The sequence below is a fragment of the Molothrus ater genome, chromosome Z, assembly GCF_012460135.2.
Source record: "Molothrus ater isolate BHLD 08-10-18 breed brown headed cowbird chromosome Z, BPBGC_Mater_1.1, whole genome shotgun sequence".
NCBI classification, from domain to species: domain Eukaryota; kingdom Metazoa; phylum Chordata; class Aves; order Passeriformes; family Icteridae; genus Molothrus; species Molothrus ater.
The window spans coordinates 53483878-53509572 of record NC_050511.2 but is presented as its reverse complement, the minus strand read 5'-3'; the positions used below and the strand labels follow the sequence as shown (position 1 = coordinate 53509572).

At 40.3% G+C, this 25695-nt stretch overlaps 1 protein-coding gene across 1 annotated transcript; it reads left to right on the top strand.

Annotated features, from left to right (window-relative positions):
* Positions 1-7698: 7698 nt before the first annotated feature.
* On the top strand, positions 7699-25451 carry FEM1C (fem-1 homolog C). Its single transcript, XM_036402727.2, has 3 exons — positions 7699-7802; positions 8346-9072; positions 19283-25451. The coding sequence occupies exons 2-3, from the start codon at positions 8529-8531 to the stop codon at positions 20590-20592; spliced, it is 1854 nt and encodes a 617-aa protein (XP_036258620.1). The 5' UTR covers positions 7699-7802; positions 8346-8528; the 3' UTR covers positions 20593-25451.
* The last annotated feature ends 244 nt before the right edge of the window (positions 25452-25695 follow it).

The window sequence follows — 25695 nt, the reverse complement described above, 5'->3', positions numbered from 1 at the left end:
TGCACTCCCTGGCTGATAGCCAAAGTTCAGAGGTACCCAAGGTACCAAGGACAGTATCTGCGTACCCAAGGCACTAGTGGCATATATTCCAGAGATTTATTATTCTTAAATAAGCTAAGGCAATCTGTGGAGAACAACTTTAATGAGGTCAGCACAGCATTAAAAGCTAAGCAAATTTCTCTATTCTGCTCTGACTGAGTCTTCTGAGGCATGCTTGTAAGAAGCCCCAGTAAAATGCACCCAGCTTGCAGAAGAAAATGGAACCGATGCTTATACCTGCAGCGTGGAACTGGCAGCCTAGATAAGGAAGGAATTGGTTACATGAGTGTCTTTTGTAGACTAATGCAGAAATGTGAAACCCATTGTCAAAGGCAAGTGCTAAGAGTTTGTGGACTTTCCTGAAGCAGACTGGTTGTCTGGACAGGAGGATGTGGGACAATGCCAAGGGGATGACTGGGATCAACAGCAGCTCCACAAAGAGAAGAACTACTGCTGAAATGAGACTAGTCTTATCAGAAAATCACCAGACCACCAGACAGGCAGAGACACCTCTGCACAAGGGAACTGAGAAACTCAGTAGCTGAAACCTATGTCATTTAAAAAAAAAACACCAACTCCCTGCATCCTAATGTAGACTTAAGCCAGATTTGGAAATAGTTTTTCTGTTAGTCCATGGCCTGTCTTTCTTCAGGGTCAAGCTAGAGTCAGCAACCAGAGACAGACAAACGAAAGAGTCCCTAGTCATGATTTAGTAGGAAGCTACCTCCAGAGAACTCTTCACTAAAAGGCCACATGCTCGACTCTGACCAGCTGCTTATGGAAATGGTTAGAAGGCAGAAAATGAGAGCAGAACTTTCCAAAGCATGTAAGCATGTGACAGTGTGCATGCATACTCACAGACATACCCATGTGGCCAGAAACCACTGGGAATGGGATTCTTTCTGAGAGACAGAACGGTTTCAGGATATATATGGCAGTGTAAAAGGTCATGGCTAGTCTGAAGAGCTCGATGCCTCTGCAGACTTCCAGTGACAGTTACAGCTGCAGCTGACTGGAATGTAGGGATGCTTACAGCACTTGCATCTGAAGCCAAGGACTGAAATACTACCCGCCTGCTCCCAGCCACTCAGCAGCTTCTGTGAGAGCTGCAGCATGTGGCGTGCTGCAATCCAGACCGTTGCCTAGCACTCATACTCTGTTTTGTTTGCCCTCTCTGATTATGCTAGCTGAGGCTTAAAATAAATGGAGTATTCATCCAATTACCGCTGGGCACCCCTTTCTACTGCCATCTATTTGGAGAAAAGTAGCTTTACCACATGGATGTTTACTTCCAACTTTTTTGAACTCCCTGGAGCCTTTAGAACATTCTGTTCACCCAGAGTGCTCACTAGCTGATCAGCTCTGTTGTTTTTCTCTGCAATTAATTAGCAGAGATGTCTGTGCAAATGCCTGGCAGTTGAATATTCATACTCCCAAGTATCATGATTAGCCTAGTAGGTTTCATTGTAGGTGAAATATCTGTTCTATACTTGGAAAGCAGATTATGTAATGTATTTTTTATTCCACCCACTGGGGAAATCTTATGAATTCAATAGCTAAAATTCTGTTTATAAACATTGTTGGGTCCATCTTTTCCTTGGCCTGGGAGCAAAGAAACGAAAATAACAGCGGAATAATTAGTGTAGTTTCAAAAAAGGGCAGCAAGGGAGACTGTGAGCAGCCTGTTCTGAAAGTTTCACATCTATAATACACCAGAATGGGTATAGACTGAGGGATGCCAGAGGCTTCTGGTGTCAGAAGGGCATAACCTGAAGTTTAATAGAGCATAAGTATTAGTCAAACCAATCAACTGTAAACAAAATCACAGTACATTCCCAACAGGTCTCTGATAGATCACACCATGGCAGAGCACTGTTCAATCCCAGCATGATTAGCAAAATGAACATACCTGGCTTTACCAAATAATGGCACAGATAAAGCACCATGAGCTAAGCCAGCTAATTTGTAAAGCTAAACTATTGTTTTGTGTCTTTTTTTAAATCTCTATCTTAGACAATTGTCAGCTTTAAACCACTGTTCTTGTGAATCTGAGACTATCTCGTATTTTGCAAATGTTGCTTTGGTAGTGAAATTTACTCTGGTAGTTGATTTTGCTACATTCAAATCCTACCTTGAAAATTTACAAGTCTTACTGCTCAAGATCTGCTATGGAGCCTAGGACAGTTTCTACCAGAATACCATACTGAAGTGGCAATGTATGGGTATACACTGACTAGCAGGAATGTCTTAGGGTATCTGAATTCAGACATGCAGGGAATGCATGCCAGGGATTGCCAGGAGAGGGAGAAAATTTTGTTTTCTGGAAGAGAAATTCAGCTTCACAAGCTTGGCAAATACTGTCTTAAAAGCTAGGTGCACCACTGCCTCTGATTTTAAAAATATAAATGTTGAACATCTGAAAATTGCGATCTCTGTCAATGCACTTTCAACCTCTTGAAAGAACACCAGGGCAACAGAGAGAGGAAAGGAAATTTGCAACTTGTACATCAAACACCAAAATAATGTGGAAAGCTGCAGATTAATTAGAATGTATGAAACCTCCGAATTCCTTTAAAGTTGACTTATTTATGCCTATTAGAATCCTTGTATCATGTGGAATAGCATCTGTGTCCTGTACCATATTTCCATTACTAAACTACTGTGTGTATTTGAGGGAAATTAATCTATAAATTATTTCTATTATATGAAAAAATATGCATACAGGCATACAGCTACACAAATGTATAATTTAATAGCTATAAAACTTTAATAATAATTAATATTATCTGTAAACAAACTTAGATCATTATCTTCTTATTTCCCTGTTTTCATAATATAGAAAAAAATTAGAGAACCAAATACTATTATGGATAGTTGGGACAAAACCCTAACTCCCCTGGAAACAGAATGTCATCCTTGCACTCCAGGTTGAATAGGCAGAAATGCTTATTTCCTCATAAGAAAAGAAGCACCTCCTGAGACCAGACTTGTCTCTCTCAGCCTGTGTCCAAAGGCAGACTGCAGACAGTTTCTGCTGTGAGTTAAACACCAAGGGACAAGGAAAGCTCACAGCTTGCAGGGGGTCAGCAAACAAGCCAAAACTTTTCAGATCCTGCTGACTCACATCTCCAGCCATAATTTCTCACGATTTTAATACAATGTGCACAAGTCTGTTTGCTTATATAACAAGTAATGATTCAGCTCCCAGAATATTATTGTGAGGATGATAGAAAGAAGAATTTCCAGTTAAAGGAAGAAACTTTGTCATCTGGCTTGTCCAGAGTGCACTTCCATATGAAGGGCTGGGGTTTTAGACCAGAAGTTGAACATCTAGGTCATTGATGTCACCTAATGTGAGCAAACACAGTTCAGGAGACTAAGCCTATATATGCAACTACCTTATGTGTACAATCTCCCCATCCTCAGGGTGTGTCTAAGGCACATGGTGCTTGCTCTCCTGAGGGAGAGAGGGGTATTTTGTGATGCAGCACACACAGGCACTGCTCAGGCTTAGCCAAGGTGAGAAGGTTCCTTGAGCCTTCATCCTGGCCCTGGCCCAGGGGTGCAGGTTTGCATCCCTGGCCAGCCAATGCAGGAGTCTCCTCCCAGTGTCTGAGCCCCTGGCAACAGACATTTACAGGTGTCTCTGCCCTCACAAAGCTCTTCTGCTTTATATGAAAATACATAAATATTCATGGTTAAGAGTAAGTTTCAGTGATTGCATGTAGCATCAGTAGTGGTATCTGTGATACCACTGGGGCTGCCAGAGGTGTACTGGCAACCAGGAAGGAGCTTTACTAAGGTAAGCTTGGCAGCAGTTGACAGCAGTATGCCATCCCTCCCTTGTTGCCCAGTAGTCAATGTACCTCAGGGAAGACCTAGGATTCAGGCTATGCTTGAACAGGTGTTTCAATTTATTGCATAATTTAGCCTTAGCTCACAGGCAGGCAGTTGCACAAATGCTTTACACATCTGTCTGCTCCGCTTGCCACTTGCTCTAGCTCCCCTTTTTGGAAGCCTACTTGATATAATATCCTATACTGGCCTCCTGACCTGACTCTCAGCCAGGTCTGTGTAGGCAACTGGGTGCCAGTTTAGGGAAGACACAGATTGCAGACATAACACAGAGCAGCTGGAGTGCATGTCCACCTTGCAAAACGTAACACAGATTTTTCTGAGTTAGCTTCGGGCTTGACAGAAACATTGTTATACTGGGGATACCAAATGTTGTATGAACAAAAGTGAGATAAAGAATTTGAAGGAATCACTGTATTAATGCATATATATGTCTTCTAGTGCCAAAGCCAACAACTGAGATGTGGATTAGATTAGATTTCTCTTTGCTGTATTGCTGAGCATAGTCTGCCCTGAAGATGAAGAAAACTCTGCACCTTGTGTCATAGGGATAAGGAAGTGAAGGGTTGAAACTGAATACAGCACTTTACAGGCACATCTCTTGCTGAAGTCAGAATCTGACATCCAAAATATTACCAATGGCAATCTTGAAAACCCTTCAGCTGGTTCATACCAAGCACTGTCAAGAACTATCTAGTGACCTCTGGGCTTTTCCTCATGGTATTACCATTTGTATACAAAATTAATATAAATTCTTCAACCTAGAATGAGCAATGTGAATGCAACAGTAAAGCTCAGGTGTATGAGACAGTGCTACAGAGCTGTGACCCAGACACTGAGGGGACAACTGCTCCACACAAAACCAGAGGTGTCTGCAAGGTTGGTAGCACCTTAGTCCCTTGTGTATGTGACAAATCCCTGCTGCTGTCTACTGTGAACAGCTGTGAGGACAAGAATACCCTGAGGTGAGAACTAAGTAATTGCAACACTATTATTTCACTTAACACCATTCTCCATTCACAGCTTTCAAAACCAGAGTGTTTTGAGGAGGGAAACTGCAAAACTGAACAAGCATCAAGACTGACTTGCTCTTTTCAATGTTATGATTGTGTTTGTGGCACCATCAAAGATCCCAGCCTGACATCAAGACCCCTCTTCCCCATGGGCATGGGGCCATTTTTCCTACATCCGACATGGGGCCAAAGAGAAGGGGAGGTAAGACAAATTAAATGGTTGCAGTGTGCCCATGACAGATTGACTAGCTATGAATGATTGAAGTTGAAACATTAAAGTAGGGATTGGTATCTTTTATTTTTCATGGTGCTTCTGGTACACTCGGTCAAAATATTTGCTTTTTACCTCTGGGAAGTTGGGCTTAGGTTCATTCCGGGAGCCAGACAATAACTGCAGTAGGGAAGTGCAGGCTGGGGCCATGCCATGCTGGCTATCAGTACCCCTAGAGCCAGGTACTGCCAAGCAAGTGCTTCCTCCACAAGGCAGTATGAAAGTGTGACATTCATAGAACAGCAGTCAGGAGACAGCCACATAGTCAGACCTCCTTAAGTCCATTACATCATGAGAATGGCCTTCTTAAAATAGAAATGATTCTTGAAGATGTATGTATAATGAGATATGAAAGAGGAAAGTGGCATCAGGGCACTTAGAGAAGTATAATTACTGTAAAATTTTCTTCAATAATTAATTTCTCTGCTTAATTCATAGATGACTACAACTAGTTACTCTAAGGTAGATTTTGGAAATATCAAGGCAGACTTATTATTTGCCACAGGAGTAAGATATTTTTTATATGAAGAAGCCCGGTGGTCTGACAGGCAGTGTCTAAAATCCCCATCAGTGTGTCTTGTGGTTGCATGCAAGGGTTTATCTTCTGCCATGGTCCAGGCATTACATCTCTGCGGAAGCCACTCCTGTTCCCTTCTGGACTACTTGACGAATATTCCCCCCCTGGACCCTGTCCCAGGACCTTGGCCTAATTCAGAGCTGAGAGGGGGGTGAGAACAGGCTGTGTTTGACACCCACAGATGCATTAGTGCACCCACTGCCCTGTAGTTTGCAAGCCCATCAGTGCTGAGTGCACTGCCTGCCCTGAAACTCCAGTGATTGAAGGGGAAGGTCAGTCCGGTTATCATCTCCATGTTCCCTCCAGCACAGAACTGTTCCCTATAACACCTTATTTACATGTGCTGTGATTTACACAGCCCACCATGATTATCAATTAGCTCCCACAACTTTCAAATTACTTTTCTGGCTTGGCAGAGCCTCCCTACCAGCATATTACTTTTGATGATAAGTACGCCCTTTCATCTGTTCATTTTGTTTCCAATTGCTGTTGACTACACCTGGCAATTCTCTTCAAATAAGTCCTGCATTCCACTGAAATTTCTTGAAAATGTTCTCTTTTCTTCTCTCTTTCCCCCACTTCCTATTAATTTAGCATTTTCACACAGTTAGGTCTTTTAATGCATCTCCACAAATGAATACCACCACTTCCTCTAAAATGTTGATGTCTTTATTCTAATTTCCCATCAGTTTCTCATGGTCTTTCTTCTTCTGAGTCTTGCAGACCAAACAACCAGTAGTCTGTGCATCATATTGCCAGCACTAGGTACAAAGGGACAAAGGACCACCCAGACTCTGTTACATTGCAATTACAAATTGAACTGTTTCCTCTCCCTCTCCTTTTCTTTTTTTTTTTTTTTTTTAAGTGCTTACAAGCTTTCTCTGATTTTTTTTTTCTGTATTTGGCTCCTTTCTGAGGCTTCCAGGTAACATACTCAGGTGTGACAGAATTTACAGTTTTCTTAGGAGTTTTTTCTCTATTATCATAGGAACACAATAAATGCCACATCCTAAGCCTGTAGCAAGCCATGTGCAATCTCAATCGAGAAAAGCAAATTTTGTACCAGACAGCAACATTGTCCAGAACCAGATCCTCCTCTGTGCTGCAAAAATTGGACTTTTAATCCAATTTTTTTAAATTCGTGAAGCACATATGTACAGAATCACAGAATCATAAAATAGTTAGGTACAGAAGCGATCTCTGGAGACCATCGACTTCAATCCCCCCACCAAAGCAGGGTCAACTCCAGCAGGTTACACAGGAACACATCCAGGTGGGTTTGGAATGTCTCCAGAGCAGGAGACTCTACAACCCCCCTGAGCAGCCTGTTCCAGTGCTCTGCCACCCTCAGTGCAAAGTTCTTCCTCAGGCTGAGGTGGAATTTCTTGTGTTGTGGTTTATGTCTATTACTCCTTGTACTACCGCTGGGCACTACTGAAAAGAATCTGGTACCGTCCTTTTGGCACCCGACTTTGAGATATTTGTACGCATTAATGACCCCCTCTCAGTCTCCTCGAACTACACAAGCCCAGTTCCCGCAGTCCTTCCTCGTACGGGAGATGCTCCTGATCCTAGAGCATCGGTGTAGTCTCTGCCCACCCGCTCCCGCAGCTCCTGGTCTTCCTTGCGCTGCGGAGCACAGGACGGGACCCAGCAGTGCCGGTACACAGCACAGATGTGTCCGTACAAAGCCCACGGCGTCTCTCTGAAGCGCATTCCCGAAGTACCTCTGGGGGATCCTGTGGGATCCTGTGGGACCCTCACGCCCCCCGCACACCCGAGCCCCGTGCTGCTCCTCCCGGCGCCCCCTAGCGGTCGGCTGTGCCCGCACCGCGCCCTCCAGCGGCGGCGTAGTCCCGCCCCCGGGCGCGCGGGGCGTGGCTCTGATTGGCCGCGGCGGGGCCGCCCCGCCCCCTGCGCAGGGCCGGCCCTGGCGGCGGGGCCCGGCTGTCATGGAGGCGCCGGACGAAGCGCGGGCAGCGGCGGCGGGCGCGTCCCTCTGAGGGCGGCGGCGGCAGCGGGAGACGGCCCGGACCGCCCCGGGAAGGTAGCGCGCGGCCTGGCGGGCCTTTCCGGCCGGCTCTGAGCACGGCGGCCGCGGGGGCTGGGTGCCGTGCGGGAAAGGAGGGAGGGGGATGGGGCTGCGGGGCTCCGGGCGCAGCGGGTCCGGTGGTGAGGCGAGCGGACTCGTCCCCGGCTCTCCCCGCCGTCCGGGGCTTGGCCGGAATGCGGCCGTCGCCTTCCCCGCCCGGCTGCCTTGGAGGTGCGTGTCTGCGGGTCTTCTGGCGGGAGCCGGGGGCTCTGTACTCGGGATACGCCCCGAGAGGAGTCGGGGGTGCAGCTGACGGAGGCATGAGGGAGAAGAGGATCGTTCTGTGTCTGGTGTGGATAACGCGCTGGTAGGATCAGCCCCCTCCTCCCCGTAGCTTTCCTCAGGGGCCACCGCGCGGCCCGGGAGAGTCCCAAGGAATGCAGCTGGACACCGGCGCGCCACAACAGCGACTTGTTTGGGTGTAGCTGTGGGAAAATACAATGCGGTTGCTTGTTTGCGAAGTAGGAGGTGAAAACATCGAGAATTCTCCTTTTGCAGATTTGTGATAAGCACAGCCTGCGCTTCGTCAGGACCCTGTTTGGAGTCTCCATGTTGTCCTATCTGGATGAAACTGATCTGAGAAGTAGCTGGGGACATTCTGTTTGGGCTAAGCACTTCCAATAAACCCTTGCTGAAAAATTCAGGTGTGTATCCATCGGGAAGCAGAGAGGTAAAGGCTAAATGGATCTAAAGACAGCGGTCTTCAACGCTGCTCGTGATGGCAAGCTCCGGCTCCTGTCCAAGCTACTGGCAAGCAAAACAAGGGAAGAGGTGGCCCAACTGATGTCAGAAAAAACTAATGGTGCCACACCACTTCTGATGGCAGCCCGCTATGGTCACCTCGACATGGTGGAATACTTGTTGGACCATTGCTCTGCCTCGATAGAGGTTGGTGGCTCGGTGAATTTTGATGGTGAGACCATCGAGGGAGCTCCGCCGCTGTGGGCAGCATCGGCCGCCGGGCATTTGAAGGTTGTTCAGTGTCTGTTGGATCATGGTGCGTCCGTCAACAACACAACGCTGACAAATTCAACGCCTCTTAGAGCTGCCTGTTTTGATGGTCACCTGGAAATAGTCAAGTACCTTGTGGAGCACAAAGCAGACCTGGAAGTATCAAACCGTCACGGGCATACGTGCTTGATGATCTCATGTTACAAAGGCCACAAAGAAATAGCTCAGTATTTACTTGAAAAAGGAGCTGATGTGAACAGAAAAAGTGTTAAAGGTAAGTTAGTTTTTTCACTTTCATTGTGGTAAATAGAGGTAAGGTTACTAATTTACTTCTTAAAGAGCCTGACATCAAAAAAATTCTTCTGTTCTCATAAAGCATAATATTTAAAGCATTTATAGCTATGTTTTTACTTTTTAATTTACTGGTTTTTAACGTGGATTATAAAATTATTGTTTAAATTAATACAGTTTAATCTTAAATTCCTAATTCTTAAAAGCCTTAGTCATATGGAGTGTCACATTTATGCACGTGTTAAAAGCTAATAAAGTTGCTAAGACCACTCTTTGTAGTAGGTTGGTCTAGCAACATACTCAAGAACATGAGCATGTGTTCTTGGTTTTCGTAGTAATTCTTAAGAAACCAAGTATGCTGTACATAAAACTGATCCGTGCTAGTAAGGCTGGTCTAAGGAAATACGCATAAAGGAGAATAATTACTTTCTGCATTCAAAAATTTATAACCACTTTGCTCTTCACCCACTCTCTCCAAATTACTGAGTAATTTTATACCTTTTTCAGTGTTAGTAAGCAAAAATATATATTAGGATTGAAGAAATGAAGATACAGGTGACTGTGATCTCAGCAGAAGGGCTTCCAGTGGCTCACAGATCTCAAACCCTTTTGCCCCTGTTTACAATTGCTCTGGTGTTACCACACAAAGTAAAGATTTCTGGCTTTTTTTCCTGTGATCATTATTAGTTGGACATACAAATTTTCTATTACATATCAGACTTGTATTTAGTTGTGATATTAGCCTGAAAAGCACACCAGTTGCTTCAATTTACAGCTAATTTTTTGTCTCACTGAGCCAGGATTATGTTTCAGCAGGTTTTGGCTTTTTTAATATATGTAAATACATATAAAAACTAATCTGCTAGCAGTTGTTTTGTAGCATAATACTTCTGCTGCCTTTTTCTGGCTAATTACATTTGTAACTGTATACTGTACCTTTCAGTTATTGGTGTTAAAAATCCTTTGTGTCTAGATTGTTGTATTATACTGGTAAATACCAAATGTGAGCGTAATCTTTAGAAAAGCTGCTTGGTTAAATATGCCTTTTCTCAGCAAATCATGCAAATATGTGGGTTTAGCGTAAAGAAAGCTAAACTACAGATTTGTCATGGAGGTGGGCAGAGAAAATAAATCTTCCTTTGTAAGGGTTTGAGGTTGCTCATGAATCATCATGGACTTGTGGTAGGATAAAAATGCCATTTTTCTAAATAACATTCTGGGAATAGCAAGCTAAATATAAAGTGTGTAAGCAACTGAAAACTTGGGGTTTAGTTTTAAACCTATCCCTTTATATGATAGGTGTGAACCAAGCAATGCTCTTAAATACTTGATTTAATTGGGAAAAAGATGTAATTCTGCAGCTCTTTTTCTCCCTCATTTTGTGTTGGTGGAGTAGGCTTTACCTTACTCATCCTTTTTATTCACTTTATTAGTGAATTAGCATTATTTGTCTTTGTTTAAATGACTGAGGATTTTCTCAGTGGTGTCAATTATCTTAATTCCTTTCTATTTTCTTTAGTTTCTGTGTGACTTGCATCTAGGCGCACAAGCAAAGGTTCTTAAAGTAGATAAATGATCCTTAATTTAAAAAGTTGGATTGGATATGGTTCAGTTCATTAAAACTCATTTTACACTTGAAACTGTCGTGTGTACAACTGGATGTGTGTACGTAATAGCTATCTGTTGGTAATGTGTGGAAGTCCCCTCTGGTATGACAGGAGCATACTTTTTGGTATCTTTAAGAAGTTTTATCTCTGAAGTTACTGAATAAGCAATGGTGAGGTAAAGCAAGGACGAAAGAAAGTACTATAAATCCTGAAAGTCATCTGCGGAAAGGCAGAAGGGCTGAGGACAATTGGTAGCTGTAAATATTGTAACAGTGGCTGAGATTCAGCAGGTAACCTCCTCAGTTTTGTTTTGCAAAAATGCTATTGATTTTAAACAATATTCATTCTACATTGTCATCCTCCCCCTCAAAGAATCTTGTGTATTACTTTCAGTTTCTACTCCTCCCTGCTACGTCCTAAATAGCTGACGGAGTGTCCTGTGCTCGTAGCAGGAAGATAACAGAGCATCTGAGTGTTCTGCTCCCGAGTAGTAAGAGTTGCTGCCCTTGTATGTGAGTTCTGTTTAGACAGGCACCTTCCTGGGCCCTGTATAGAGAAGCCTATTCTTCCCCGAAAGATGTAAAAAACAAATCGTTGCATTTAAAATTGCCATACTCCTTATAAGAGCAGAACTATTCAGTAGAGTTGCTGTTGTGGGAGATTTCTGTAGATCCTTTTTCAGATGTTACTCTTAGAGCTTGTGTGAGGGTGAGGGGCAGAATTACTTGACTTATGTCTTCTGGTTTTCCACTGGATTTTCATATTGCAAAATATCACTTAATACACATATTAAACTTCCTGAATATATAGATATGAAAATGTTTCAGAGTGTTGACAGTTCCAGGGAGAAATCTGAATACTTTGATAGGAAAAAATAGGTACGTTCACATGCATCTAAATGTATGAAAGAGTAGGTGAAAACATGTGGTGAAATCTTGCTTCTAAAATGCAGAATTCCACAGCTGTGTTTTGGACTATGGAAATTCAGAGGTCAGAGGTTCTTGAAAAGGCTGTGAAAGTATGGAAGTACAGCCAGGAAATTAAGATGTTCATAAAGATTTCAGAGTGTGTCAGGTAAGATGCTGCACTGAGGTGAATGAGGTGAATTGTAAGTCTGGAAGTGTCACATGGTGGATGGTGCTGAAGAGGGATGTTTGGGTAGATGAGTCCTCAGCTGTGAAAGATGGCCAGTGGTTCTGAATTTAAAGTACAAGCCGTTGATGATATTTGTTTCTACTGTTTTGCATATCTGAACTTTCTCACAGTTTCCCTGAACTTCTATGTAGGATTTAGGCAGCAGAACTGTAAACAAAGGATATTAAAAAAAGTATTTTAGTTTACATGAACAGTGTAAGTGATGGGGACAAACTGATAGGTGGGGTATGAAGGGTGGGTGGGTTTTATTATTTTGTAATGGTGTAAAACAGCAAAGATATCTGTAGATAGGAAGCAGCCTAAGCAATACTTCACAAAGTGAATTAATTTACCACTGTCTCTGATTCATAGCTTTCACCAGTGTTCTGCTGTCATGGTTTAATGCCAGCCAGCAGCCAAGCCCCAGGCAGCTGCTTGCTCACTTCCCCACCAGTGAGACCAGGAACAGAATACTCGTGGCTTGAGATAAAGACAGCTTAATAGGGAAAACAAAAGCAGAGCACACAAACAAAGCAAAACGAGGAATTCACCACTTCCCATGGGTAGGCAGGTGTTCAGCCATCTCCACAAGAGCAGGTCTCCTCTCCTCTCCTCATCATGTGTAACACTTACCTCAGAAGACAAGCACCATCACTTCAAATGGCCCACCTTTTCTCTTTCTTCCCCTCAGCCTTGTATACTGACCATGATGTCACATGGTCTGGAAATCCCTTTGGTCAGTTTGGGTCACCTGTCCCAGCTGTGTCTCCTCTCAGCCTCTCATGAGCCCCCAAATTCTCACCAGTGTGGCAGGGCAAACAGCAGAACAGGCCTTGGCTCTGTGTAAGCCCTGCTCAGCAACAACAAAAACATCTCTATATTATCAACCCTGTGCTCAGCACAAATCCAAAACACAGCCCCGTACTGGCCACTGTGAAGAAAATGAACTCTACCCCAACTGAAACCAGCGGAACAACTCCTCATTTAAGAAGCTGCAAATAAAAAATAAAGTTTAATGAGTTTTACTTGTAGTTAATGATCTCTCAGATGGCAAATTTTTATGCTGTTCCTAAAAGTAGGAAGAGTGTGGATAATGTTAGAGTAGCAGAAACACAAATTTTTTCAGAAGGTGGAATCCTAGAACTAAAACCTCAAATGAAGCACAGTTTTGTCTCTGTGCCAGATAAGGAGCGTGTTCTGTGTCAGCTGCATGCCGTTTTCTGTTCTGCTGCATTATGAAGCCTGCCAGTGATTTGTTGTTAGAGTGGTGCTACCTTACTGTTACCTTCAGAACAGTCCACTGCATTCTCAAAGACAGTGTTTTGCTGATGTGCACAGTGTTCATTTGGTGATGTGTAGGCAGGAAAATGTTTACTCTCTTAATACAAGTGTCAGTCATTTTAAGTACTCCAGATTACAGATTTGGGCTCTTTGGGGCTATCTCTTTTGATTTTTTTTTATTTAAGGTACAATATTTCATGTAAGTTCCCCATTGAAATATTTTTCATTCAGACTGGTTGTAAAGAAATCTTATACTTCTGCTTCAGTTCCAGACAGGACAGTAAAGATCTTGCATTTTGAAAATTTGCAGTGCACATTTTAATAGTTTGTGTTTATACTTAATTCTCCTCTGCCAGATTTGCAGAAAGGAAGGGAAAAAATCCATTATTGCAGCAATTAGTGAGTTAGATCATAGATAAAATATGCATGTGCTGGTAGCCAGGATGGGTCAAATGCAAGGGAATTGTAACCTTTTTTCAGAATACATGCTTGAGAGGCAAGTGTTTTACCTGAAGATAGCTGGTAGGTCTTTCCATTGCTCAGTGGCCTGGTCTGCGGTCTCTCTCTTCAAAGTGCTTTCTGTAGTTTTGTTAGTGGTTTTCACCAACTCTGCCTGCCTTTTGTAGTTAAAAGACTCATCAGCTAGCCTTAAGACTGGTTTTTCTCCTCCAGAATATAAGAAGATCAGAATTTTGTTTCTAAGAACTGCTGGCCTAGGCATTCTCTTACTTATCTCTTGAGATATACACAGGAGTGTTTAATTGCATTAAAAAAAAAAGGAATACTGTGATTCTTCAAATCCACTGGCACAGTATTTAATATTTTTGTAAAATAATATGGTAAGCAAGGTTTGTTGACTTTGGACTTTGTTTCCTCATTTTGGAAAGTATAGAAGCATGCAAACTTCTGTCTCTATGGGTATTGTATCAAGGGCTAGTGCTATTTCAGTATTGTTGTTAGGAAGGGGTACTGGAAGATGTGACACTCAAACCTGCTGGTAAGGGAAAAAATATATTGCAGACATAGCAGACCCAGAAGTAGGGGAATTATGGAGAATCATGCTATTTCCTTTATGACAAGTGTGGTCTAGTATGTGTTAAAAATAATTAATTTTATTGTGCTGTAAACATTAAGGAGTCTTGACAGGTTTGTTTTCTTCTGAGGGTGTTTGTCTTCTCTGCTTGCCAAGGTTCAGTATCACTGAGGGGGCAGACAGGGGATAAAAAAATCCCAAAACAAAGGTCCTTGTTTTTTTTTTTTTTTTTCTGCTGCTTGTTGTTGTTGCTTTTTTGCTTATTTTTAAAAATTCTCCCTATGAATAAACACTTGCTCTAAAAGTGTGCTGTGTCTTTTTTTTGGGGGGGGGGTTGGGGGGCTTTGCTTTTTTCCCTTTTTTGGTAGGTATTACATGGTACCAGGGCTCTGAAACTCGTAGATGTTTTGTTTGTGACTGTGTGTGGAAAGTGAACTTCAGGAGGAATGTTGAAGTTAAATAAGGAAGATAAAGATACAATTTAAGTTTAATTCTAACTAAAAAGTTTTTGTTTAAATTAAAGAATTCACAGCATGCTGTTATTCACCTAATAATTGATAATGTTCATAATACAAGTTCTCTTGAAGTATTTCAGTGAGCAAGACCGCAATTATTCCCTTACATCATATGGAAATTCCATTAAAATAAATTGTTGAGATTAGCAGTTCTTTGCATTTTTTAGTTAGTTTCTTGAAGGAAAGACATTTTGTTTTTATTCACTATGCACACTAAGAGTTAGGATGTGTAACAGTTTTCTTATGCATTGTCCATGTTTGGATCTATCTGGCAATACTTTTAAATCAGTAAAGACTCTTGGAAGACTGAATTACTTCAAGTGCTGTGGTAGAAAAAGAAATGAATGTTGCATGAAAAATTTCACTTTATAAAAGTGATCACTTCATTTGTAAGGCTGCAGAAATATATACAGGTGGTTAATGTACACACTGGTCAGTCATTTAAATGAAATACTTTTATTTCTTTTGTTTTTAATGATCTTGGATAGAAATTCATTTTGGTGTTAAGTTTTATGTAAGTTTTACAACGTGGAAATTTGATAAAGCATTTTGGAAGTATTAGGAAGTGGATGCACTTAATTGGTTGCAAATCAAGTCAAATAACTTTCTGTGTCATGGCTTCATTTTCTTCCGTTCCCTTGTCACAAGCTATCAGTCTATTTTGGGAATTACTTGCTTCTGACATAGAAAAGCCTGTCCTCCTTATGAATTTGAATACCCATCCCCACTCCAGTAAGCTTTTGGAAACACTGGGTAGTTAGTTTTGTGATACATGAAATGTTTCTGAAATGTTCATAACTCCTTTTAAAGGAGTCCTGTTAACAAAAGAGTAAAGTGTGGAGTTACAATGCCAACTAGCCATACTTTTTTCTGTACTTTGTATCTGCAAGATTTAGAAGGACTGGAGTTGGGGTTATTCTGTTTCTTTTGCTATTTTTTATGGAGAAGTTACTAGGTAATATGAATGGTAAAGTTTTATCCGGATAAAAGCTGTTTGTAAGCACTATTAACAATACAATATAGTGACACTTAATATTTAGCAGAGAAGTATCTGGACTACCGGAATCATTTGCAGTCCAGTCTTTTGTCCATGCAAAGAGGAGCCTTTTATGTTATGGTAAAAGAGCTATCTTTGATATGTGATTAAATTCCTGTTGGTCATTTTACAATTGATTTTAAAAAATAGATGAAACCTACTTTACAGTAATCATTCCCATCTTTAAAAAATTACTTTAATTTGACCAAACCCATCATATGTGTCTCTTCGAAAACTACTTGTCAAAGAGAATGACTTTCAAATTACTTTTGCTTTTTTTTGGCCTTTTTCCTTCTTAATACAGCAATAGATATAACATTGTTTGTTACTGACTAGATAATGTTACAAAAATTGAATTAATTTCTGAATTCTGTTCAGCCACTATTTATCACTATAGATGATATGGTCACTATAGTGACACTATAGACAGTGTAATGTTTTGAAATGGATGAGTTAATTCACAGAATAGTAGTTGATCTGCTGTGTTTATTTGAACTGTTCAGTTCCTGGTCAGTTTGTGGCCAATGTATAGCCTTTGATTTACACATTAATGCCCCTCTCATGTTTTGTTTCAAATTCTTCCTCTACTATAGCAGTTGATACTTGCTAGATATAGGTGGCTGGCAGTGTTATTTCTTAAGGCTGGGGTTTATGTTTGGCGTTTTTTTAAAGTTGGCAACTCTCAACTATCTTTTTACTCCTAGGCACTTTTCAATGGAAACTTGTGTTTTTTACAAAGTATTCTTCCCACTGCTGTATCTGTACCATCCAATCAAACTTCAGTGAGGTGCAGCCACTGCATAAAAATTAGTAGTGATGGCCTCACATTATTAGTTGATACATGGCATAATTTAAGCTGTGGTTATTTTCATTCTAAGGGGTACTGCAGTATAAACAACTGGAAAATTACACTACTTCTGATAAACTGTTAAACTGAAATCAGTATTTGTAATACCAATAAAAAAACCTAAATTGTTTTAAATTTAAAACATCCAATTGGAAAGAGCTGTGAAATTCCTTGGAGTCTTAAGCATATTTCCACAGGTTCTACATAGCTGCATTGTAAATTAGTGGCATACAGACTGCTGGATTTAGTTTACATGGACAATGGCCGAGCTTATTTTGTGTGGATTTTTTTCAGTCACAGTGTGTATGCCTGCTGATTGATAAAATAGTATCAAAAGCAGCATAACGTGGTGATGGATCTGCAGTATGTAATATGCATAGCTGGCACTGTTGTGGTTGTCAAAAGTAGCAAAATATATATTAATAGCTGTGAAACAATAGTAGGAATTTGGATGTTACTGATATATTTTGGCTTATTTGTCTTTAATATGCTTTTACGTTACTATTTTTAAAATATATTAAAAATATTTATTTGAAGGTAGAAACAGCTGCCAGTTGCAGAGCTCTGCCATGAAGGATAGTGTATAGAGTTGAGTACACCCTGAAACAGCTGTGTTAACTGCTGGCTCGGCCAACGCTCGTGTGCATCTGGTTTTGCCTTTATCAATAAATACAGAACTGAAGATGGTCTGAGGGACCAGACATTCTTTAGTTCTGAATTAACTGCTGTAGTTTCATTTTAACTAGAAAAATGAAACTTTCAGCAGCGTAGCCAGAAGAATGAGTGTATGTGTACTGGTAAGTTTGTATATAGATCTGCATTTGACATCTTCCTCTCTTAGGAATATCAAGGTCTTGTTCTTTCTCAGATGGCATATTGACATTTTTCTAAAGACAGAGAGAATTTTAGCTGATAAGCTATGTATGCCAAATTTGCCAACTTTCAATCCACCTCTGCTCCTGCAATTGAAAATTTGTTAGTCTAGGTAGAGATTGTAGTGTGGCCAAACCTATAACTTACGTAGTGCTATTAATGTTAAAAATTGCCTGAGGTATTAGAAAGGTGGAAAATCACTTCCCTTTTTATGAACTGGATTTAACTTTATGAATCTTGATCTAGCAGGTAGTTTCATGTTCCACTTTGTATTGAGATGTCTTACTCAGTTTACTTGTTAGTAAATGATTGTAAAATTGCTGGCCATTATTCAGAAATATTTCAGGAAAAGACAATTTTGAAAGTTAAGTTCACTGTCAATAAATGAAGCAATCTGGTATTTTTTAATGTTTTTTTTCCTTAAAAAAATTTTGCTCTTAAAATATGATTCAGGGGACAAAGTATTTTTGTACCTCTGGTATAATTGCAAAAACCTGAGTTGTAAGCTTTAGAAAATAACTTTTTACTCATGTTTTATATGAATTTGGTTAGTGTGTCAGCTAAATTTGATAGTCCCATTCACTGCAATCCTTTGAGCTGTGTCCTTCAGACAGTTCTGCACCCAATGCATGATGACCCTATTCATCTCACACTTGGATAACTTGTCCAGAAGGATGTTGTGGGGACAATATAAAAGCCAAAAAAGGCAAAACTCACTAAAAGGCAAAAATCCCACAGCCACTATCTTTCCTTCATCTGATGGTTGGCGACTTTATTCGAGAAGCATATCAAATTAGTTAAAACAGGACTTTTTCCTTGTCAACCCAAGTTGGTAGTACCTAATGATTGCATTGTTCTTTAAATGCCTTACAGTAGCATTCAGTATAATCTTCTCCATAATTTTTTGAGTGTTGAGGTGGGACTAACAGGTCTGTAGGTTCCTGGGTAATCCCTCTTTCCCTTCTTATAAAATGAAATAGCATTGGTTAGCTTCTATTCGGTAGGGACCTCCCCAGACTCCCAAGACACTTGGTAGCTAGTGGAGAGGAGTGGTGCCGTCACAAACATCAACTTCTTCAGTACTCAGGTAAATCCCATCAGATCTCATGGACTTGTGAACTGTGAACTGCTACAGCTAGTCCCCGAGAAGTGTCTAAACAAATGGGAAGTCACTATTCCTGAAGTCATCCTCTAAATCCAGGGCAGAAGGCAGTTTATCTGTATTATTAAAGACTGAGGCAAAGGAAAGCATTCAGTGTCTCTACACTTCTTCACCTTTAATAGTCAGATGACCATCTTCACTAAGTATCAGTCTTGTATTTTCTTTAGGCCTCCTCTTGCTACTAGTGTACTTTGAAAACCCTTCTGGTTGTCTGACACAATACCAGTCAGTTTCAACTCTAATTGAGCTTTGGCCTTTTGCATCTTGTCCCCTTCCTATATGAACCACAGCTCTGTCAAATTCCTGCAAAGCCTAACCTTGTTTCCAGACAGCATACCATTTCTTTTTCCTCCTGAGCCCCAAGAGGAGTTCTCTGTCCAATCAAACTGTTCTCCTGTCCTATTTGCTTGACTTTTGATACAATGGCATAGCCAATTACTGTGCTTTTATGTAGCGAAGAATTCCATTTTAATTCTGGTTTGGGTTTTTTTCTTAAACCTATTTAATTTTTTCAGATAAAAATATCAAACATTTTGATTTTTATAACTGTGTGGCAGCCTTGTTTTCATAGTACACAAATGGAGGAAAAGAAAGCTATTTTAAAACCATTAATATTTGGGGGCTTTTAACTTTTTTTTAACTATTAGCGTGAGATTTGGACTGTAATTTGATATGGTTTGTGTAATTGTGTTTGTTCCTTTTCAGGAAATACAGCACTACATGACTGTGCAGAATCTGGAAGTTTGGAGATCATGAAGATGCTTCTCAAGTATTGTGCTAAAATGGAAAAGGATGGTTATGGAATGACTCCCCTTCTGTCAGCCAGTGTGACAGGCCACACAAATATAGTGGACTTTCTGACCCAGCATGTACAGACCAGTAAGGCTGAGCGCATAAATGCCCTGGAACTTCTAGGAGCAACATTTGTGGACAAAAAGAGAGATCTGCTTGGTGCTTTGAAATACTGGAAAAGAGCTATGGAAATGAGATACAGTGATAGGACTAATATCCTCAGCAAACCTGTGCCACAAACACTAATTATGGCTTATGATTATGCTAAAGAGGTAAACAGCTCAGAAGAGCTAGAAAATCTTATTGCAGACCCAGATGAAATGAGAATGCAAGCATTATTAATTAGAGAACGTATTCTTGGCCCTTCACACCCAGACACATCCTACTATATTAGATACAGAGGTGCTGTGTATGCAGACTCTGGAAACTTCAAGCGTTGCATCAATTTATGGAAGTATGCTTTGGACATGCAGCAGAGCAATCTTGATCCTCTAAGCCCTATGACAGCCAGCAGTTTGCTGTCATTTGCTGAACTTTTCTCCTTCATGCTTCAGGATAGGGCAAAAGGCCTGCTAGGTACTACTGTCACTTTTGATGATCTGATGGGTATACTGTGCAAAAGCGTTCTTGAAATAGAACGGGCCATGAAACAAACCCAATGTCTTCCTGATCCAGTACAGCTGAACAAAGCTCTTTCCATCATTTTGCATTTAATTTGCTTGTTGGAGAAAGTACCTTGCAGCTCAGAACAGGAACATTTTAAGAAACAAACTATTTACAAATTTCTTAAGCTTCAGCCTAGAGGAAAGAATAACTTCAGTCCACTTCACCTTGCTGTTGACAATAATACTACATGTGTCGGTCGCTACCCAGTTTGTAAATTCCCCTCTCTACAAGTTACTGCTATCCTGGTGGAATGTGGTGCTGATGTAAATGTCAGAGACTCTGATAACAACAGTCCATTACACATTGCTGCACTGAACAACCATCCAGACATCATGAATCTTCTTATCAAGTCAGGTTCACATTTCGATGCCACAAACTCATGTAAACAAACAGCTAGTGATTTGCTGGATGAGAAGGAAATAGCAAAGAATTTAATCCAGCCCATAAATCATACTACTTTGCAGTGTCTTGCTGCTCGTGTAATAGTGAACCATAACATATCCTATGCAGGGCATATCCCTGAAAAACTAGAGAACTTTGTTTTGCTCCATAGATGATAGTGTGGCATTCCAGAGTACTGTTTTTGAAGCACGAAATGGTGATATTTTCCTTGAGCACTGTTGTGATACACCAGCGTTCCCTTAGCTTGCTCCATTTTGCTCTCATTGCCTAGTGTTGTTAGCATCAGATTTGCAGAGTTGGTTACCCAGTATTTAATATGAATATGCCATATAATATATTTTGTGGATTATTTAGAAATGTAATGCCATATTTAGACTTTAAATTGTCTGCCAAAGGCTTGTCTTTTCTGGTCTTATTTGCCTGTTGGGTGTTTGGGACTGAGTTGAGTATTTTCCACTGATGTCTTTTTACTATAACTGTTATGTGGATTTTATACAGTTGGAAGGTCATCTTTCTTTGGTTTTGCTTGAGCATTTCTACTCCTACTCTCTTCTTTTTCTATGGACTCATTGCTAAACTGTGCAAGTTGTATGGACTTGTTAACATTTGCAACTACCATAAGTGCTTTTATCTTCTCTATGCACTGGCTTAAACATGACTGTTGTGTGTGAGCATATTTCTATGCAGCACTTGGCCAATTTCAACTTAAATGCCAATCTTGTTTTGCAGTTTGTTTAGAGCTCTCTTGAGAATGCTGTCTTCATAGCATGATGAATTATGGAGTTATTTATCAGTTCTCCAAACTTGGGTTTGACTTTTTTGACTGCTGTAACTGAGGTTGCTTTCATTTTGATCCTCTGGAATTTTTTCCTAAACTGGGGAGAAGAAAATCTTGCTTTTTTTGATTGTAGTCCACTTGAACTTTAAATCTGAAAATTGTTCTGTTGCATCGTGCAGCTGGGGGAAGAGTCCTCGTGACGTACAACTGACGCCTTCCCCTCTGCACTGTCTTGCTTGTGCCAGTTATGTGACTAGATGTGAAGTTTGCTCAAAGTTTAACCTCAAACCTTAATGATACACTTCTGTGAGAAATAGATCAAATATATGCTCTGCTTTAAAATCTGCAAATCAGCTTTAGCTTACAAAAGAAAACTAAAGCATGTTGATGGCATGATGTTTATCAGTCCAGATCTAGACATCATATAGTATAGTAAGTGGCTGTCTGCCAGGGTATTGAAAGTTCTATAGCAGTGTCCTTTTTTTCCTTCATTTTAAGTATCTTTATAAATACTTGCATGGATTTTTCATCTCTGCTATGTCAGTTGTACTTAACAAAAGCAGAAGTTCTGTTGTGTATATAGCTCCTAGTAAAGTACCTATTTTTTATAATATTTGCACAACAGCTTAGCTTTTGCAACAGAAAGGGCTCTTTTGACTTGATAAGAAGTCTATAAATGAAGATCATAAATGTGAGTGCGATTCAGGTAATTAATATAATTCAGCACTTTACTGTTGATTAGTAGTAGGATTTATTATGGCACATTAGCCCTAAAAATGTCTTAAAGTGAAATTAATTTCTGTTGGATAGGATACAGTTTACTTGCAAATTTAGTCGTCTAGCATTTTGGGTATTTTTGGCTTAATGTTTCATCTCAGTTGTGGGCAGTAAGTGTACCTATGAGGTTCTTGCTCCAGAAATCTAACAACTGGTTTTATGCCTTTGTCAGAGATAAGAGGTATTTAGAATCCAAATTGGTTAGGTTAGGAGGGTCTTTGTAGTACTTTAATTTTTAAGTGGGTGTTAGAACACTTTTGTTATTTGTGATTGAACTTGAGGAAGAACATGTATTGGGAGCACATAAGAATAGCCCTTCCTTGTTTTTGTTCTGTTTTGGCATTCCTGCCAGTGTATGGCAGTGTACAGGTGCCTACTAGCTTAGCCATTTTTGCAAAAATTATGGGGATGTTTTTAAGCAAAGATATGTTGAAAGCAGTGCTGTTTGTGTGTTGTCACTACCAGACTTGCTGTTTTGAAGCAATTTTCTCTGGTTTGTCCTTTGCCGTGTCTATGTTGTATACTATTACAAGAATCATAGAATCATTTAGGTTGGAAAAGATCCTTAAGATCATTGAGTCCAACCCTTGACCCAGCACTGCCAAGTCCAGCACTAAACCATGTCCTTAAGTGCCACATCTACATGTGTTTCAAATACCTCCAGCCATGGTGACTCAACTGCTTCCTTTGGGCAGCCTGTTACATTGGTTAACCACTCTTTCCATTAAGGAGTTTTTCCTAGTATCCAATCTGTATCTCCCCTAATTCAGCTTGAGGCCATTTCTCCTTGTATTGCTTGTTACTTGGGAGAAGAGGCCAACCCCTGCCTTGTGAAGTAATTGTAGAGAGTTGTAAGTTCTCCACTGAACCTCCTTCTCTCCAGGCTGAACAACCCCAGCTCCATTGGCTGCTCCTCATCAGACTTGTGATCCAAACACTTCCCCAGCTCCACTGCCCTACCCTGGACATGCTCTGGCACCTCGGTATCTTTGATGTAATGAGGGACCCAAAACTAAACACAGCACTCGAGGCATGGCTTCACTGTACAGGGGACAATCACTGCCCTGATCCTGCTGGCCACGCTATTGCTGATACAGGCCAGGATGCAGGTTTTTCTGGCATCATACAAGACTAAACTCTAGTCAATTGACTGAATTGCTGTGATTTGCAGTGCTAAGGACACGTGCCACTCAGCTTTTCATTTGTGAGGACGTGTAGTTTGGTTTTTGAATTTATACATTTTAATGCATTTCTGCTGCTCTTTAGATGGGGATATTCAGCAAATGATATCATACTAGAATTATACATCAAGTCATAAAAATAATTATTTTTGTATAGGTCTCAGAGAAAAGGATTTTTAGAGTTTTTTACTTTGGAATCTGTCCTGCTCTTTGGTGGTTTTAGTTTTAATTCCTGTCTTTATAACTGACAATTACCCTGTTTAAGATTCGTTGGTTGGTTGTTCAGCCTGAGGAAGAGAAGGCTACAGGGAGACCTTGTATAGGACCTTCCAGTACCTAAAGGAGGCTACAAAAGAGCTGGAGAGAGACTTTTTACAAAGTCGTGGGGTGGAAGGACAAGGGAGAATGGCGTTAAACTGAAAAGGGTTAGATTTAGCTTTGATATAAGGAAGAAATTGTTTACTATATTACATGGTGAGGCACTGGCAAAGGTTGTCCAGAGGAGTTGTGGATGCCCTATTACTGGAAGTGTTCAAGGCAAGACTGGATGGGGCTCTGGTCCAGTGGAAGGTGTCTCTGCGAATGGCAGAGAGTTGGAACTAGGTGATCTTTAAAGTCCCTTCCAACCCAAATCATTCTATGATTTATGATTATTAGTCCAGAAATATAATGTAAAATTTTTTAATTGTTAGCAATTTTTTAAATGGAAAGCATTCCCAAAAGTGAAAGCATATCACTATTAGTTCTATGTAAATCTAGTGAATATTGCTACAAGAAAGGCTTATTGTGTTAGCTGCTCTTTAGAAACAAACCAGGCTATTATAAATGCTGATTTATTGCACGAATTTCTGTGTAAATATCTACTGATGTGCATCAGTCCAAAGGATTTATCACCTCCATGCTGAATTTAATTTTTCATGGTGATGAAGCTCTCTGCTGAAGAGAGCTTATCTTGCCAGATTACTTAGACTTAGGTGACCTGGCAGTTGAGTTCATGTATTTTTGGCCACTTTGCATTTAGACCTATGTGTTTACACTACTTTGTTTTATTTATCTTAATTTTAATTTTGTAATATTTTTAACTCATTCTTTTACCATTTATCTCCCTATTTGGCCTTTTTTTCTGATGAAACACACTGCTTCTGAGCTACTGACACGGAAAAATGCTGAGAACACTGCAGAAATAATTATATGCCCTGCAGAGATGAAACAAGTTTTAAATTGATTCAACAGCTTACAGGTATCCCCCCTAGAGACAAAGGAACTGATACCTCCTTGCTTGGTATCAGTTGAGACCTCTAAGCTGCATTTTTTGGGGAAAGGGATAAATGCATAGAGCAGCTTTTCTTCTGATAGTTGTGGGTTTCAACTGAAGTACTTCAACAAGGAAGACGAAAAATATTCTCATTTTAAAAAATCTAAAATTATATTCCTATTTTTGTATCACTTAGGCTGGTGACAAGATTCCAGCTGTCTGCAGTGTCTCTGTCCTATTTGTTAGGTGCAGTGTAAAGACATTTTCTGAAATGCAAGGCAACATTGTGGTTATTTTCCATATATACTTCACAACACTCCCTGGATAGGAAGTAGTCTTGTGTTGTTCCTAAGTTCACAAAGAGCTGTCTTTTAAGAACTGTTTTGCAACTGGTTAAAATTAACCTCTTTCTATTTTTACAAACACTACTTTAAAGAAAGTGATGCAGTGCTATAGCAAAATCCTTAAAGGAGGATTTGTAATTAGATAAAAACCTTTTGAGGAAAAGTGTGCCTTGCCTCAGTTTTGTATCAGCTGCAAGGTGACAGTGGAGGGATATGGCTGGTCTGAAATAGCTTTGAAATATAGAGTGGAATGACTGTTATACTCTAAAATGTTGAGAAGCATGAAAAAGTTGACTAAACACTAATTTTACCTTCTGTGACTAAAATGACACCAACTGGTATTTAACGCTTCAAAGTAATTTGGTAATTTTGATGAGACATACTAGACTGCTCATATTTTTTGCTTTTGAGTGTAAAAGTAACCGTTGAGCCCTCAATGAGGGCAGAGTGAAAAGCTGTTGTTGGTTTGGTTTTAAATAATGTTGTATTTGTGTTCCGTTCTATTGCAAAGACTTCCTATGCAGGGCTAGCTCCATGTATGGAAATATTGCAGTTTCTTTTTTACGTGAAGTAATTTAGCTTTAACAGTAATGTAAAAAAGGAATAACAAGCATATTTCTCTGCTCCTATTCTCTTTAGGCTCCAAATGCAGATTCCATTAAAAATATGTTTTGGAGAACACCTGTCCGAGTGTATATATGTGTTTTCTCTAGGGTATTGCAGTACTCGTTGGTAAACTACTTTTCTTGTTGAGTAGCTAAATGTAAATGCTGCAGCTTCAACCTTCCTGTCATTAAGAATTGTGCCTTAAGCAAAAAGTCATATCTCGTGCTCTTTCTTTCTGTGAAATTATGGTCTGGCAAAGCCTTTAAATTTCAGTGGTGGGTAGTAGTAAAGAAAAGGTTTAAACTGAATGATACAGG